Source organism: Cnephaeus nilssonii, assembly GCF_951640355.1.
Source record: "Cnephaeus nilssonii genome assembly, chromosome: 22".
Classification (NCBI taxonomy): Eukaryota; Metazoa; Chordata; class Mammalia; order Chiroptera; family Vespertilionidae; genus Cnephaeus; species Cnephaeus nilssonii.
Window position 1 is genome coordinate 8,648,222 of NC_137093.1, and position 15,343 is coordinate 8,663,564.

Sequence of the window (15,343 nt, forward strand, 5' to 3'; positions counted from 1 at the left end):
ACCTTCCTTTCTCCGTCCAGCCTGGCTATTCTAACCACCACCGCTCCTGCCTGTGCAAGCCTCCTAACTTATTTAGACCTGCCTTCCGTCCTGTTCGCCTCCCAGACATTCATGGGTAGCCGCTGAAGACACTTTGTAAAGCACAAATCAGACTAGGTTACTCCACACCTAGAACATCTGGCCTATTGTTTTCAGCGTGACGCCCAGACTTCCTCACGCGATTGACCAAGTCCTATGGCCTGGCCACTCCCCTTGCTTTGTCCCTCACAGGTGCCTCCTCCCTGCTTCAGCCTAGTTCCAAACCTACTTCTTTTGGTGACGTTTGTCCCTCTGAACAATACACTTGGTCTGCCTCAGACGTGTCCCCTCCTCCTGCACTTGGCCGTCCCTGCCCATCACTAGGGTCACCTTGTGGCTTTCCCTTCCTCCAAGCAGCTTCCCCTGGCCGCAGGCTGTGTGCTCCCATCTGCTCCCAGGCCCCCTCACTGCTTTCCTGGGTCAGGCCCGGCCCCTGCACGTGGGAAGCTGATTGGACAGGTGGTAACGGTGGAAGGAGAGACAGGTGGGAGGTGCAGGAGTTTAAGAGCTCAGATGTCAGTGATCCTGGGGACTCTCCCTGAAGTTCTAGCTGCGTGGTCAGATATTTAGGCAGCTGACTCTACTTTTGTCTGAATGGGCTGTCCTAACCAGCCCCTGGCTGTGGTGGATTGGGGAGGGCTTGGTTAGGTGACTTTCCTGGTAGGCACTGCAGATGGGGGGCAGGAAGGGGTGGCTGGTAATCGACAAACCTCTCAGCCCGAGAGCCACGTGGGTCTTTGTGGCTGTGTTAGGAGCTGTGTTGGGAACAAGAGGACTCAGCAGTGACCAGGTGGGGAGTGCACAGGGCCATGTGGCCAGTTTTCCCTGGACGTGGCCTGTGGCAAGGACAGGGGACTAAGCAGAGTGGCTCCAACAGAAGGCTTTAGAGTCAGACAAACTTGGGTGCATCCTCGCTCTGCATGTGACGTTGGGCAAGCAACTGCACCTCCCGGAGCTTCAGGTCCTCATCTGTGAAGCGGGCGTAAGTAAATGTAGCGCTCACTTTCTAGGGTTCTTGTAGGAGAGATACGAGAGACTGCCTGGAGGGGGCTGGTCCAGGCTCAGTAACATATGTCTGATCTGGAGCGAGACGCCTCATTGCTCCCAGTTTCGCCCTTGCTCAGAGTTTATTCTGAGCTGTGGCCCCTGCTCCAGGTGGCAGCAGGTAGTGACAAGTGTCCCAGGAAGGTGACTGTCCGGAGGCGGCTGCGAGAACAGCCAGGCTGCATGGGCAGGCTCCCTGTTAATCTTCTAATCCTGTTTCCTGTTCCCCACACACCCCGTGACAGCTGCTGGGGAGAAAAGCAGGAGGGGCGAAATTTCCTCCAAGTCCAACAATTGGAAGGAGGGCTGAGCGTGAACTTGAAGTCAGCCCACAGAAGTCACTCTTGGATTAGCTCGGCCAACGTCTGGGCACTCACCCCACTATCTCTCTTCACCTAACTCTCCGTGTTGGGCAAAATGCAGACGGTGCCTTAGTGATCTTCCAACATTCATTTATAGTTTCTAGTTACAGAAGCAGCCGCTGCTGCTTATAAAAATGGGAGAGCACAAAGAAGAAAGTAAAATCATTTAAAATATGCGCCAAGGTTATTTTGAAAGGTTCGTCTGTGGCTTAAAAAACATCTAACCCTGAAACCCAGTATTCCCCAAATGGCAGTGCCCTACCCCGGTGACAAAGGAGGTGATCGGAGAGGGTCCACAGAAGACAGGAGCGTCAGCCTGACCTCACAGACATTGCTTAGAATGAGAGGAAGGCGGGCAGGAAGGAGAAGAGGAATTAAGGTTGATTATTTAAAGAAAAATATTAACTAAAAAGCAGTAGGGCTGGTATCAAGATTGGGTGAACATTGTCCAGATCCTATGAAAACGGCGGAAATTTGGGAAATGCATCTAAATGCTCATCTAATGAGAAAGGTGTGGGAGCTTCGCGCTGTTTGGAATGGTCTAGACCAGTGGTCGGCAAACCGCGGCTCGCGAGCCACATGCGACTCTTTGGCCCCTTGAGTGCGGCTCGGCGTTAGAACCACTTCTTCAAAATAGACTCGCCCAGGCCGAAAACCCACTTCCGCGCATGGGCCATGAAGTTTCAATCGCACTGTACATGGTATTTTGTGGAAGAGCCACACTCAAGGGGCCAAAGAGCCGCATGTGGCTCGCGAGCTGCGGTTTGCCGACCACTGATCTAGACTCTGAGTGTTCATAGGGCATGACTTTCTTCCAACTGTGCTGCCCTCGAAGATGCGCTCAGACAAGATCTGAATTGCTGAGGAGCCCAAGATGCAGGGACCAGTGGGGTGAGGGTGGGGGAGACATGCGCGGACAGACAGGCACCTTTATGGAGAGATGGGCCCTAGGCCTTGTAGGGAGAAGGGGATTGGAATCCGTTGGGGAGAAGGGCTGTCTGGTTTGAGCAGAGGAGAAGTGGGCAGGGGTCAAGAAGCTTTGGGGTGTGGAGTCGGGGTCAGATTCTAAAGATCTCTGAAAGCCACCTGGAGAGGCGCTATGACAGGGGGACACTGGGGTTCTAGAGGTAGAAGGGACCGCCGTCCAAGCCCTCTTGCAGAAGGGGAAAATGAGGCCGGAGACTTATTCACTTATTCAGTTTTTGAGCTGTTGATTTGTTACTCAGCTAGCACGCATTATTAAGTGCCTACTGTATGCCAGGCACTGAATCAACACGCAGGGGAACAGGGTCCACAGATGAGAAGCAGGCTTTGGAGTTGGGTCCAGACTACCACATGGAGCAGCTACAGGCTCCCCGGCTCCACTGGGCCGCTAGGTCCTCACCTGTGAACGGGGATAATGACGGAGCTCCCGCAGGGCTGCTGCATGGGAGACATGCGGTGATGCGTGTCCTGGTTGCGATCCCTCCTCTAGAAGGAGGAGAGTCAGAGAGTGCCCACTGCTGTAACACGGCCCGGCAGGCACGGAAGCACTTGGCGTGGTGTCTGCCCAGAGTGAAGCTGGGCCCGTTAGGCGTGAGGGCGGGTCGGTGCCCTGTGACGCCAGAGGCCAGGCTGGCTTGCCCAGGTCACACGGCTGTGAGTGCAGAGGCTGGCTTCCTTAGGTGGAGCCGATCCCCCTTCCGCCCTCCTCCGCTCAGAGCACACCCAGAGGGGAACAAGCCGCAGGTGCTTCTCGCTTGGCCTCGCACTGAGCCTGCCGCACACTGTCTCCATGGAGCATCCCTGGGGCCTCGCAGACTGGCCGTGCCCCACTTGGCATGGGTGGTGTCTTCAGAGCTCCTCACGGGAGGGCTGAGGTTGCCTGTACGTCCTCAGTCTTCTTCTGGGCAGCTGGTGCGCTGGGAAAGCGGTCTCCGGAGTGGGGGGACCCTGAGACTCCGCTGTGGCTGGCCTGGAGTTTGAGCCCCCCAACCAGAGAGTGGCTAGGAACGCGTGGAGCCCATGATGCCCCGGCTAGACGGGTCCAGGGACATCTCTACACACCTGCACTGGAAATGGACCATTCTCCCGGCCTCTGAGATGCTCACGCTCACCTCCTCCATCTTCTTCCCCTAGACCAGGGGTCGGCAAACTCATTAGTCAGCAGAGCCAAATATCAACAGTACAACGATTGAAATTTCTTTTGAGAGTCACATTTTTTAAACTTAAACTTCTTCTAACGCCACTTCTTCAAAATAGACTCGCCCAGGCTATCGTATTTTGTGGAAGAGCCACACTCAAGGGGCCAAAGAGCCACATGTGGCTCGAGAGCCGCCGTTTGCCGACCACGGCTCTAGGGTGTGGCTTAATCGGGGTCTTAGACCCCCTTTGAAAATTCAATGAAAGCAAGGCACTCTCTGAAAAACTCAATATCTAAGTACAAAAACTATTGAAAAATGTCCTGGGCTTCATGGGACCCCTAAAAGGTGACGTCCTTCCGAGGGAGCCTTCCCGCCTCCTCCAGGCCTTCCTTCCTGATCTTAAATTCATGTCCAGCTCCTCAGCTCAGACGGTTGTTTTTCAAAGGGCAGACTTAGCGCTCTTGTATCTCATGCTTGTGGTTTAAGGTCATCCAAACGCCCCATAATGAGGACTGGTTTCCAAGTGAAGGTTCCGGAGAGAGCGCTGCTCTCACTGCTGCTGTGTTGTTGACTAGCCACATGGCTCCCAAGGGCGGCGTGGACTGATCTAAAACAAGAGGGGGCTTGTGCTTGGGAAGCCGAGCCAGCCTCTGCCGTGAAATTGAGGGTTGTCCCGAGGGGTCCCATGTTGGCTCATGGTTGTCCCATTGAGGATGTGGATGCTCAGAACAGTCCTCTTCTCCTTTCCCATTTATCTGCATCATTGTCTCCACCCTACCCCTGCCCAAACGTACCTGCTCTTCCCAAACATACCTGCTCATCCATTCATCATCCATCCATCCATCCATCCATCCATCCATCCATTTATCCATCATCCATCCACCCATCCATTCATCCATTAATTCATCTAACCATCTATCCATTCATCCATCTTATTATTTCTTGATGCATCTCAAACCAAGTTGCAGACCTGTGTACTTTCCATCCCTATAGACTTCGGCATGCACATCATTAACTACGTAGGATTCCATTGTTGTTTACAATGTTTCACTTCAGGTGAAATTTGCACGCAGTGAACTGCAAAAACCTCACGTGCACCATTCACGTTCTGACAAGTGCACATACTTGTACCTATACAACCCAAGCCTCCATCATCAGATAAAACCCCTCCACCCCGGAACTTCCCTCACGCCCCATCCCAGGGAATGCCCGCCTCCACATCCCCGCAGAAGCAACCAGGGTTCTGATTCTCTTTCAAGTTGTAGGATTTAGTGTAACTTGCATAAGGCTGCTTTCTCCTGGGCAGCTTTGAAAACTCCTGATGTCTAGGTTGCACTGCAGAAGGACAAAGATCAGAGTCTCTTGGGGGGGCGGGGTGTCAGGAGTTGGTATTAAAAAAATAAATCCCAGGAGATTACAGGTATGCAGTCAAATTTGAAACCCACTCCCCTAAGCGAGATTTCCCCATCTCAGCCCCTCCCCACTCTAAGCCCTGAGCCCTAAATATCTGATAAATGGGGGAGGGGGGCTGTTCATAGACCATTCGAAGCCTTTGCAAGATAAGAACTGCTTCAAAATACAGTAATGTGTGATTTATAAGGTGGTGTTTATTGAGCAGTGTGTCCCAAATATATGCCAAGCCTTTCTTTTTTTTTCTTCCTCAGCTAAGAATATGTTTTTATTGATTTTAGAGGAAGGAAGAGAGAGAGAGAGAGAGAGAGAGAGAGAGAGAGAGAGAGAGAGAGACAGAGACAGAGAGACAGAGACATTGATGTGAGAGAGAAACACTGATCCATTGCCTCTGGTACGCACCCCAACTGGGGACTGAATCCCAAACCTAGTGTGGTGTGAACCAAGTAATAGAACAAACGTAGACGGGAAGGAGAGCGTGATTATTATTAGCACTGAGCAAAGTCCCACCTGGGTGAACCATCCCGCTCCTCGCATGCCCACACATCACATCAGAATAACTTCCCCAAGCACAGTAGAGAGTTAATAAATCGCGACAGCTGTGGCGGGCTTGTGGGCCCTTCGTGAGTTTTAATCGCAGACCGAGTGCTGGCCCGAGGAATCCGCCCCCCCCCCCCGCCCCCCCAAGAACAGGAATGCCACAGTCGCTGGCCTTCCCGCTGCACTGCTTGTTTGAGAAAGGCTGCCAGACACTGAGTAAGCAGCGCAGGGCACAACACCACCAGCCCCGCGCTCGCCAGCAGCGGCCACCTGCTCCAGTGAAAGGGCCAATTCAGACGCTGCGGTGGAAAAGGTTCTCAGGGGCGTTCGTTAGCTGGCGGCACGCTGTGGGTGCAGTTTGGCCCTGGATCTCAATATTCCCTTGTAATGTTTTACAACCCAGACCTGGCAACAATGGCGTCATTCATTGCACTCGCTCACGTGGAACAGAATGTGAGAGCCCGGGAGAGGCTGGTCTGCGGGCTCGACACCCAGAGTGAAAAGAGGTGCTCAGGACTCTCGGCGGGTGTCCTGGGAGCCCAGATTAAGCAGAGCGAGTTGGCAGGATGTAGGCACAGCTGTTGATACAGCCGAGAGCAGTGGGATTTGACGGTAAACTACAAGTTCCTGACACAGTAGGATCAGCAGATTGGCCGGTAGAACTTGATGTTGCCTGGGTGTAGCCAATACCCAACTCTGGTATCACCAGGAAGCTTTGCTCACAGGATGGCTGTGTTGCCCACGCAGTGGGTGTGAAGGCAGCAATTTCCTATTATCAAGTGTACGTTGGCAAGATCTTTGGAATAGCTGACCCGGGCTGGAGCGCAGCTTTACCTCTTCTTAGCTGTGTGATCTGGGGCAAGCTGCTTAACATCTCTGCAGCTTAATTTCTTTACCTCTAAAGCAAGCATGTCAAACTCAGAGGCTAACATGGGCCAAATAGACAAGGTTTAAGTTTACGTGAGCCACAAAAAAAGCAAAAGCTTCAATTTTTATAGAAACGTAGGTTTATTTTGCTAGAGACATGCTGAATACAAAGGGCTGAAATAAATGAGTTATCGTTAACATAAAATAATAGAACATTTTGATAAAAATTAATATTTTTCTTGAACATTAACTTACCAGACACTGAATAACTGCACAAATTAATAAGCGTAACGCAAATAAACCTATTTTTCTTGTTCTCCGAAAGCGAAATATTTCCTGTATGCACACCAAACAAGTCAGTATAAGACTATTGACATGGCAATCGGCTGCTAAAATATTCGCTGCTAGTATTAGTGGAGAGAAATGGTGCGCCTGTGCATAAGGGGTAAGGCGTGTAAGGGAAATGAATGCAACACGATTATAGTAATCCATCATTAGTGAACATTGTAGTTTGTTATTAATAATTATGTATAACAGGATATTGTAAAAATTAAGTTACAAAATTATTAAAACGTTTCTTACACACTGTTATATTGGCTGGGCTGCAAAAATATTCTTTGTGGGCCACATGTGGCCCCCGGGTCGCGAGTTTGACATGCTTGCTCTAAAGTAAATCTAATCATATGATGAAATGGAGTTCTTGTCAGGATCAAATGAGGGAAAGTATATAAGTCAACCAGTACAGTAGCTGGGACATTAGAAGACACTTACAGAACAACATGGATGATGAGGAAGATAAGGAAGAGGATGGTGGCAATGATGATGATGGTGATGATGGTGATAGTGGTGATGATGGTGATGGTGATGGTGATGGTGATGATGGTGGTGGTGATGGTGGTGGTGATGATGGTGGTGGTTGTGGTGATGATGGTGATGGTGATGATGGTGATGGTGATGAAACACCAGCCCTCTGTTGCTGCCCTCCTTTCCAGAAACACAAGGCTTTTCAACTTTCACTTTAATCCTCTGTGCCCTGGATTCTTCAATGATGCTCTCAAGCTGTGGAGGAATATAATTTATCTCCTCATCACAAGGACTGGAGAAATTTCGCTGTATTGCTACTAATCATGTTCCTTTGATTGATCCATTGATGAGCCCAGTGAAAATTGCCCAACTGTTGTTTGGTGGCAGCATTTTCGTCCCTTTGCCTCTATCGGCTCATACCGATGGAGAAGTCACTTCACCTTCACCTTTCTTGCCTCTGTTTTAACACCTGTCTGATGGGCTTGCAGACCTTGTATGTCAGGCACCGAGAGATGTGAGTGATGGGTGGTGGGGATGATGTTTCAAGCTCGTTGGCAAGAAGCAAGCTGTGAGGGACAAGAGGTTATTGGGGTGAAATGGCTTTCCCATTTCTGGGCATGTTAGTAATCAAAGGCAGGATTTGCCCTTCCCAGACAGTAATTTTGCAATTTGGCCAGAATGTAGAATTCCTCGGAGCCCATTGATACATTCTCTTGTAAACTCCCTCCGCCAACATTTTTGGGAGTTATTTTCTTTAATTAAGAAAAACCCATCTCCATTAAGAATATAAAACTAAGAGAGATTCCCCTCCTCCGGGGAGCTCCGACAGTCCAGTCCTTCTACTAAGCAGACCCAAATAGAATTGCCAGCAAGATTTGACAGGTTTTATGTTTTATTATTATTATAATTCTTCGTCTTCATTTTCCATGACGTAGCTGGAGCCGCAAAGCAAGAACTATAAAGCTAATTTCATTCCTTTCAGCCTGCGGGCCCCGGGGAGAGATTCTGAGTGGTGTGGCTGTGCAGGATGGCTCCAGTTTGGTTTGGAGATGGCACATGCCACGGGAAAACTGGGCTAGGAGACCCCTGGGTGTCCTGAGGGTGTCTGGAGCCTCATGGAAACTTGGCAGACACTTTATGTCCCGGCCTGGCCACTCTGACGTGCTTCCACATGACAAACAAAGGCAGGGGCCCAGAGTGGGCTGTTACACCCCTGAGGGGTGGGAGTGGTGAACTCCAAACCCCTGCCCCCCTAAAAGCACATTGTGTTTTAAATATTGACAGGAGTAATTAGGAGACTGTCTAGAAACCATTAAGGGGACTATTGGATTAGGTGTCGGGTGCTCTCTTTATAGCTGTGTGACCATGGGCAAGTTGCTTACTCTCTCCGGGCCTCAGTTTCCTAATCTGTAAAATGGGGACAAGAACAGCACCTACTTCCTACAGTCATGGAGAGGATAAAATGGGTCAATGAAGCATCCTTCAAAAATGTGTTAGGTGTAGTGTTTTCTTCCGTGGGAGGATTTCAGGTGTACTCTTCAATTTTAATGGGAAAGAATTTATTTTAACAGCATTACAGGAACCATAATTAGCATTGCAAGCCCATAATTTCACAGATATTGCTCAGAGTGAGGCTAAACTTATTTGGATGCAAACTTAATTTAAAAAAATGCACTCAGTTCAAGAAGAGTTGGTTCTGGGTCATGATAAAAAGCACGGCCACGTTTGGGATTGACTGATACAGATTTCTTCTGGGAAGGGATGCTGGACCTGTGGAGCGCCATGGCCCTCCCTGCCAGTCTGGTGAACACCGCGGATCACTTCTCAGAGTAATATGATTAAATGCATAAATAAAACGCACAGATTGCACAGGAAGCAGTTCTATTAACAATGACAATAACAATGATGGCTGTCATTTGTTGAGCACTCATGTGCCCATTATTATTCAGTTTTTCACATGTATTAAGTCATTTCTTCTCTCCACACCCCTCTGAACTGGGGATCTGTATTCTATCCGTTGGAAAATGAAGGCATGGAGAAGTGAAATATTCAGTCAGTGGTGACAAGTACTGCAGCTCAAAAGGAAATTCTAAGGCACAAAGCAGCAAACTATCCAGATTAGGGTAATTTAGGATCATCCCTGACTATCCTAGTGGTCAGCTATCATCCTTGACCCACTTACCTCTCTGTATACAGGTAGAACTATTCATAAACCTACTTGCCTACTGTAGAAGGCATGAAAAGTTAGTGCCCAAATATGTATATCCAAGACATACGATGTACTTGAGTATAATTGGATCACTTTGCTCATCAAAGACCCCTTTGTTTCTTATTGTGATTTTTCTGGTGGGTTCTTTGGCCCGTGGTTCAGCCAGTGGGGGGCTCTGGAGCAGAGCACTGATCGATGTTATTTCCCATCTTCTCTCTTTCAGTAAAGAATATCCCGTGGTTCCCAGGAGCACAGTGAGACAGAAAGTGGCCTCCAACCACAGCCCTTTCAGCAGTGAGCCTCGCGCTCTCTCCACCTCATCCAACCTGGGGTCCCAGTACCAGTGTGAGAATGGTGTGTCCGGACCCTCCCAGGACCTCCTGCCCCCACCCAATCCGTACCCACTGCCCCCGGAGCACGGCCAAATTTACCATTGCACCAAAAGGAAAGGTGAGTGGGCACCTCCTGCCCGATGTGCCTCTTTCTCTGCTTCTTTCCCTTCCTTGGGGAAAAACAGTATCCACAGCTACATTTATTTCTTTAAAAAATGCAAACAATACAAACATACATAGAGATTGCACGAAGTTAAAACCATACCAGCAAACAGTTCTTCCCCCGATTCTAGCCCCTTCCTTGGGGAACACTTATTCCAAAGGTCCAGACCTATTTCACTCATTTACACACACGCACACACATAACCAAAAACAGTCTTGTTTTCACGTTTAGCAGCTGATATCAAACTGTATGTACTTTGCAAGCTGCATTTTTTGAAACCAGAATGGGTTGTAGATGTGAGAGGCTGGAGCTGCCTCCTTGTTTTTAAGTGACGGAGAGCAAGTGCTGCCGCAGAGGGAGGAAGTGGAGTTTCTGTTGCCTCTCACCGAGCGGACCGGCAGGCTGCGGCCAGCGTCCCGGGGATCGCGCCGTGCTGCTGGGATGGGCCTCACTGGTGTGCCTCGTTAGTGCACGGGCCAGGCTTTCTCCCAGGGGGTCCTGAGCTCTCCTTTCCTCTCCAGACAAACCCAGCACAGAGGGAACAAAAGAAAGGTACACTGACTTTCCTTCTTCTTTGCATCCCTTTTCCAATGTACTAGGCTGGTGTCTGAGACACTCATAGTTTCCTTTGCCAAATGAGAAATGGATGACTCTTCCTCAGCCATGTGAGCCCAAAGGGACTAGATTAAGGAAGGACATCTCTGGTGGCCCGTTTTTTTTTTTTTTTGAGCCGGAATCGAAGCAGGTGACGTGTTGGTGTGGTTGAGCTCAGCGTGCTAGAACCATCGCTTGGTGTGAACTGTAGCCGGGACAGTGAGGACGGGGAAGGCGATGGGGCCACGGAAACGCAGGCTGGAGTCTCACCTCTCCCACCAGCTTCCTGTGTGACCCCAGGCAGGTGTCCCAGTTTCCTGCTTTGTAAATGGGAAAAAAGCACCCGGTCCTTGTGAGCACCCAGGAAGTGGTAGCGGTGATCATGTAAGTGGCGGGTATCCCTCCAGGAAGCGTGTGCCGGGGTAACAAGAGAAGGCCGCTCACCTAGGCGAAGGCTGGAGAACACAGACACAGGGGACGGGGCCATGGAGCCTGGTGCTAATGCCAGTGGTCTGCAGAACAGACAAGTGGGAGGAATCTTATCTTTGCCAGTTGCAAATTTTCAATGCTTAGGAGCCTGTTACTCAATTCCTCTAGGCCTCATTTATTTACTTATTTTTTTAATTCTCACAAGAGGATATTTTTCTCATTGATTTTTAGAGAGAGTGGAAGGGAGTGGGGGGAGAGAGAGAGACTGATTGCCTCCTGCACCCGCCCGGACCGGGGCCGGGGTTCAAACCTGCAACTGAGGTACGTGCCCTTAACTGGGAATCGAACCCATGACCCTTCAGTCCACAGGCTGACGCTCCAACCACAGAGCCAAACAAGCCAGGGCTCTTCTATGCCTCCTTTAAAAAAAGACCTGCACACAGGGCTTAGGACGGGACCTGTCTCGTAGGCTTGATGTGACAATGCCGTGCTATGTGGCTGGTGTTAGCTCAGGGCTGACTCAACAGCGCAGGGCCGAGTCACTGTTTCGCTCGGGCAGGCCCAGACCCCAGCCTCGAATTAGCTGTTGTTTCGCAAAGCCCCAGCAGCCAGCACGAGGCCTTTGGAAGTCCAGTGCCCAGTGTTTGGCCCTTTGAAAACACACACCTCAGTCATCAGGACCAATGCAAACGATGCTTTGGTGGCTTTCTCTGGAGCCGGGGTTACACGAGGAAGCTGATCGGGTTGGCTCTGTGACATTTACTCAACGTGCATTTTGAAGGAGGGAAGAGCTGTGTTTGGTCCAAGCCCAGGCTGGGGAGCTGACTTGGGTGAGGCTGAGGGTTCCGGATTTACCTGAAGCTCATCCAAGCTCCTCGGATCTCAAAGGCCTGAACAATATCACCCCGCCCGGCCTCCTGGCCCGACTCCCAGCAGGTCCGCTGCCGGATGGGCTGCAGACCAGATGCCTGCAAACATGTCTGCATCTTCAGGCACGAGCAGGGTGAAGAGTGTCTCACGGAGCAGGTCCCTGCCCAGAAACCCTATTTCCTATGACACCTAAGGGTGCCCTGCCTAGGTTCCAGACAGCGACCTTCTCAGTAACACTAGTAAGGAGGTGCTTCTATGAACCAATGCTACAGGTGGGGAAACTGAGGCTCAGAAAGGTAAAACCACAGGCTGGCAGTTCTCGAAGGTGGAATTTGAACCTACGCCAGGTCTGCAGACTCTGCCTGGGCCCCCAACCACCGCGCTATAGTGTTACCGTTGGTGATCAGCCACAACCTCAAAATGGCTTCCTCCGCTGCAAGTTTGCTAGCGAGACTGGGTCAAGCGCGCTGATTAGGAGCTCAGCAGGTTTGAATTAGGGAGCTCTGCCTATTAAATTAAGGCCAGACCGAAAGAAGAGGAGGAAGAAGTTGAAAAGAATCAAGGCGCTTTTTTCGGTCCAGTATTTATAGCAGCATCCTTATAGTGCATTCCTGGCCGGTGACCCGCTTTCGATCACGGGAGCCGTGGACTTTCACGGGGGATTTGGCGGGATCCCCACGGGAACGCATCGTCAGCTTCAGGTGGAGGCCGGCGTTGGTGGCTGGTCCATTGCAGGAGAGCGCCATAGCGGACATTTTCCCTCTGTGTAGCCCTGAGCCTCAACTACCTTTTCTGCAAAATGGGGATAATAATAGTACCCACCCTGTGGGCTTGTTAGGGGATGAAATGAGATCATCCACATAAAGCACCCAGAACAGGACCTGACATAGTAAGTGCTCAATGAGCGTTAGCCGCCACTGTCCCGCCCTGATGCAGCTCACTCGTCCCAGCAGATCAGACACTAGGATGACATAATTATATGACTGGGAGAAATGGCGATCGGATGCCGTGAAGGAGATACACAGAGTGCTTATGAACATGAAGGGGTATCAGCCTAGGGGGGTCAGGGAAGAATTTTAGCTCTGAGTAGCTCGATAGGAGAAGAGAGTGTTACTGAGTGTCAGGCACAAAGATGGGCCCACCCCCCTCGGGGAGTGAATGAGAGGCTGGAACTCGGTGAGGGGAAGGCAGGGGCCAGCAGGGAGCCAGTCCTTGTGAGCCATTTGAAGGACTTTAGCTTTTATCCGAACACCAACAGGCAGCCATTGGAGGGGTTTAAACTGAGCGTGTCAGGACTTGGTTTGTTTGGAAGTGTCACTCGGCTGTGATAGGCGGGGCTAGAATGAGCGCCAGAGCTCAGGTGAGAGGCGGTTAGGGGCTCGGGAGTGAGCTGATGGTGGCTCAGACCAGGATGTGGGGAGAAGGGCGGGAGATGTGGGTGGAGTCAGGATGCAGTGACAGGCTGGAGATAAGAAGGTGAAGAACTACCCCCTTTTCACGGGTGCAGAAACTGAGGCTCAGAGAGGTTGAATAACCTGCCCAGTGTCACCCAGCTGGTAAGTGGCCCCGCCCCCAATCCATCCACACTGCGATCTACGCACTGGGGGTGCATTGGACACACCCTGCAGGGCTCCCTTCACCTTTCCAGAAACCTCTGCCCTTCTCACCTTCCTCCACCCCCAAAGGAAAGCTCCCAGGGACAGGAACATTCCAGCCAGGCCCTGTCTGTCCTGCCTGCCTCGAGACGACAAAAAGCAATTCATCATCAGCCTCCATTGTAAAGTGATAAGGAATCAGTGGAGGTTTCCTTCCAGTTTGGGATTCCCGTTAAGTGATAACTCCATGGGTGGCTTTCCCCTGGCCCCAGCCTGCCCCACTCACTATCTGACTTCCCCTCATTGTCTGTCTCCCTTCCAACGAGCCCAGGAGGCCGGCGCAATGAAATGTCAAAGGGCCAGGCAGGCCAGAGGGCTCCTTGTGTTTGGGCCCAGCTGTCTCCAAACTATCTATCCCGATGGATGGAGCCGGGAAGGTCTTTTATCAATGCCACTCAACCACAGCCAGGACCCCGGGGCCTGGGAGAGCACTTGTCTGCCTTCCTCCCCTCCCACCCTGATAGCCCCCCACCCCACTAGCAACCCAAGGCAACCCAAATAAAGATTTCAGGCAAGCCATTTACTGCACTGGGTATTCAAAGGGAAGTCAGAGGAGCAAGGGGAAGGGGCATTGAATATAGTGATTTTGCAGGGTGCGTTTTCTCAGTGTGATGTGCCTTTAAGAGCGATTTCACGTGGCTTTCTCCACTGGACCCTCCCTGTGCTCTTGGAGCCAGAGGACACGTCCTTCTTGCCCATTCTGCAGGGCACGCAGAGGACTAGGAGGTGGGCTAAGCTGCTGAGGTTAGTAGCGGTGTGGTAGATCTGGGCTGCACCATCAGGTTTACACTGATTGGGCACTTACTTTGCACTGGGCACTGTGCTGGTGCTCGGGAGAAGAGCAGGGTGGCAGAGCCCCCGCCCCCATGAAACTTGGGTTCCACTGGGCGAGGCAGGTAAGCAAGTAAGTAAACCAGGGGCTTCAAATAAGGGCTGAGTGAGATATGAGCTGGAGTCTTTTGATTTCTAATCAAGGATAGTCCTACAATAGCATTCCAGTCCTTTCTACTTTAAGCCAAGAGCTAAAATCCACCCATCCGTCCACCCATTCATCCACCATCCCCCCTCCCTCCCTCCCTCCCTCTCTCCTTTCCTCCCTCCCATCCATCTGAACAGGAGTGCCCTGAAAGCTGAAAGATTGGGCTTTCCAGCTGAAAGAGCACTGTTAGGTGCATCAGGCCTGGATATAGTCCCACCTTAGAGTTGCTGAAGGTCACTCAGCCAGGCAGGGCTGCTCACCACTCTACCTCTGGGGCTCGGGCTGAACGAACCCAGTTGCAAGGGAAATGGCCCATGTGGGATGGTGGCGATATTTGCTCAATGGGTTAGCAATGTGAACGCAGCTCTGTGCTTCCCAGCTCTGGGATCCACCCTAATTCCTTCAGGTATTGGATGACCTCCACCGAGCCATCTGCCCAACCTTCTAGGGGGAAAAGCCAGTACGCCAGATATTTAGACAGATGAGATTTAAACACTTCCTTCTTGTGCAAGCAAGCTAGACTGCTTATTAACAACGCCATTCCTGCACGGAATTTCTGCATTATTGCCATGTACAGTCAAGAACTGAGATTCAAATGGTCCCAGTGGTTCATCCAAGGTCACATAGCCAGCAAGAGCCAGAGACATAACTCTGTGCCCTAAAAATCCGTGTTTTGGATTCATCATTAAAGCCACTTTTTCCAGAATCAATAGCATCCAGAAAAATGCAAGGGACCAGGTTTCCCCCAGCGCTGTGCAGTGATCGGTGGGCAGAATCCGGAAGAGCTTTCCTGCTCTCCGAGCACACAGCTGGGTTCAGGACCACTCTTCCCACACACCTTTCTGAAACCAAGCTGTGGACTCATCTCAACCGGGACTTGACCC

At 51.0% G+C, this 15,343-nt stretch overlaps 1 protein-coding gene across 5 annotated transcripts in view; it reads left to right on the forward strand.

The window, feature by feature from the left end:
• The window catches only part of TBX5 (T-box transcription factor 5), a 41,527-nt gene that overhangs the window by 21,187 nt on the left and 4,997 nt on the right, over positions 1-15,343 (forward strand). For all 5 annotated transcript variants that reach the window (XM_079763252.1, XM_079763250.1, XM_079763253.1 and 2 more), the window contains one exon: positions 9,661-9,887. In XM_079763252.1, coding sequence (XP_079619378.1) covers positions 9,661-9,887 — 227 coding nt within the window. The remainder of the gene's footprint in view (positions 1-9,660; positions 9,888-15,343) is intronic.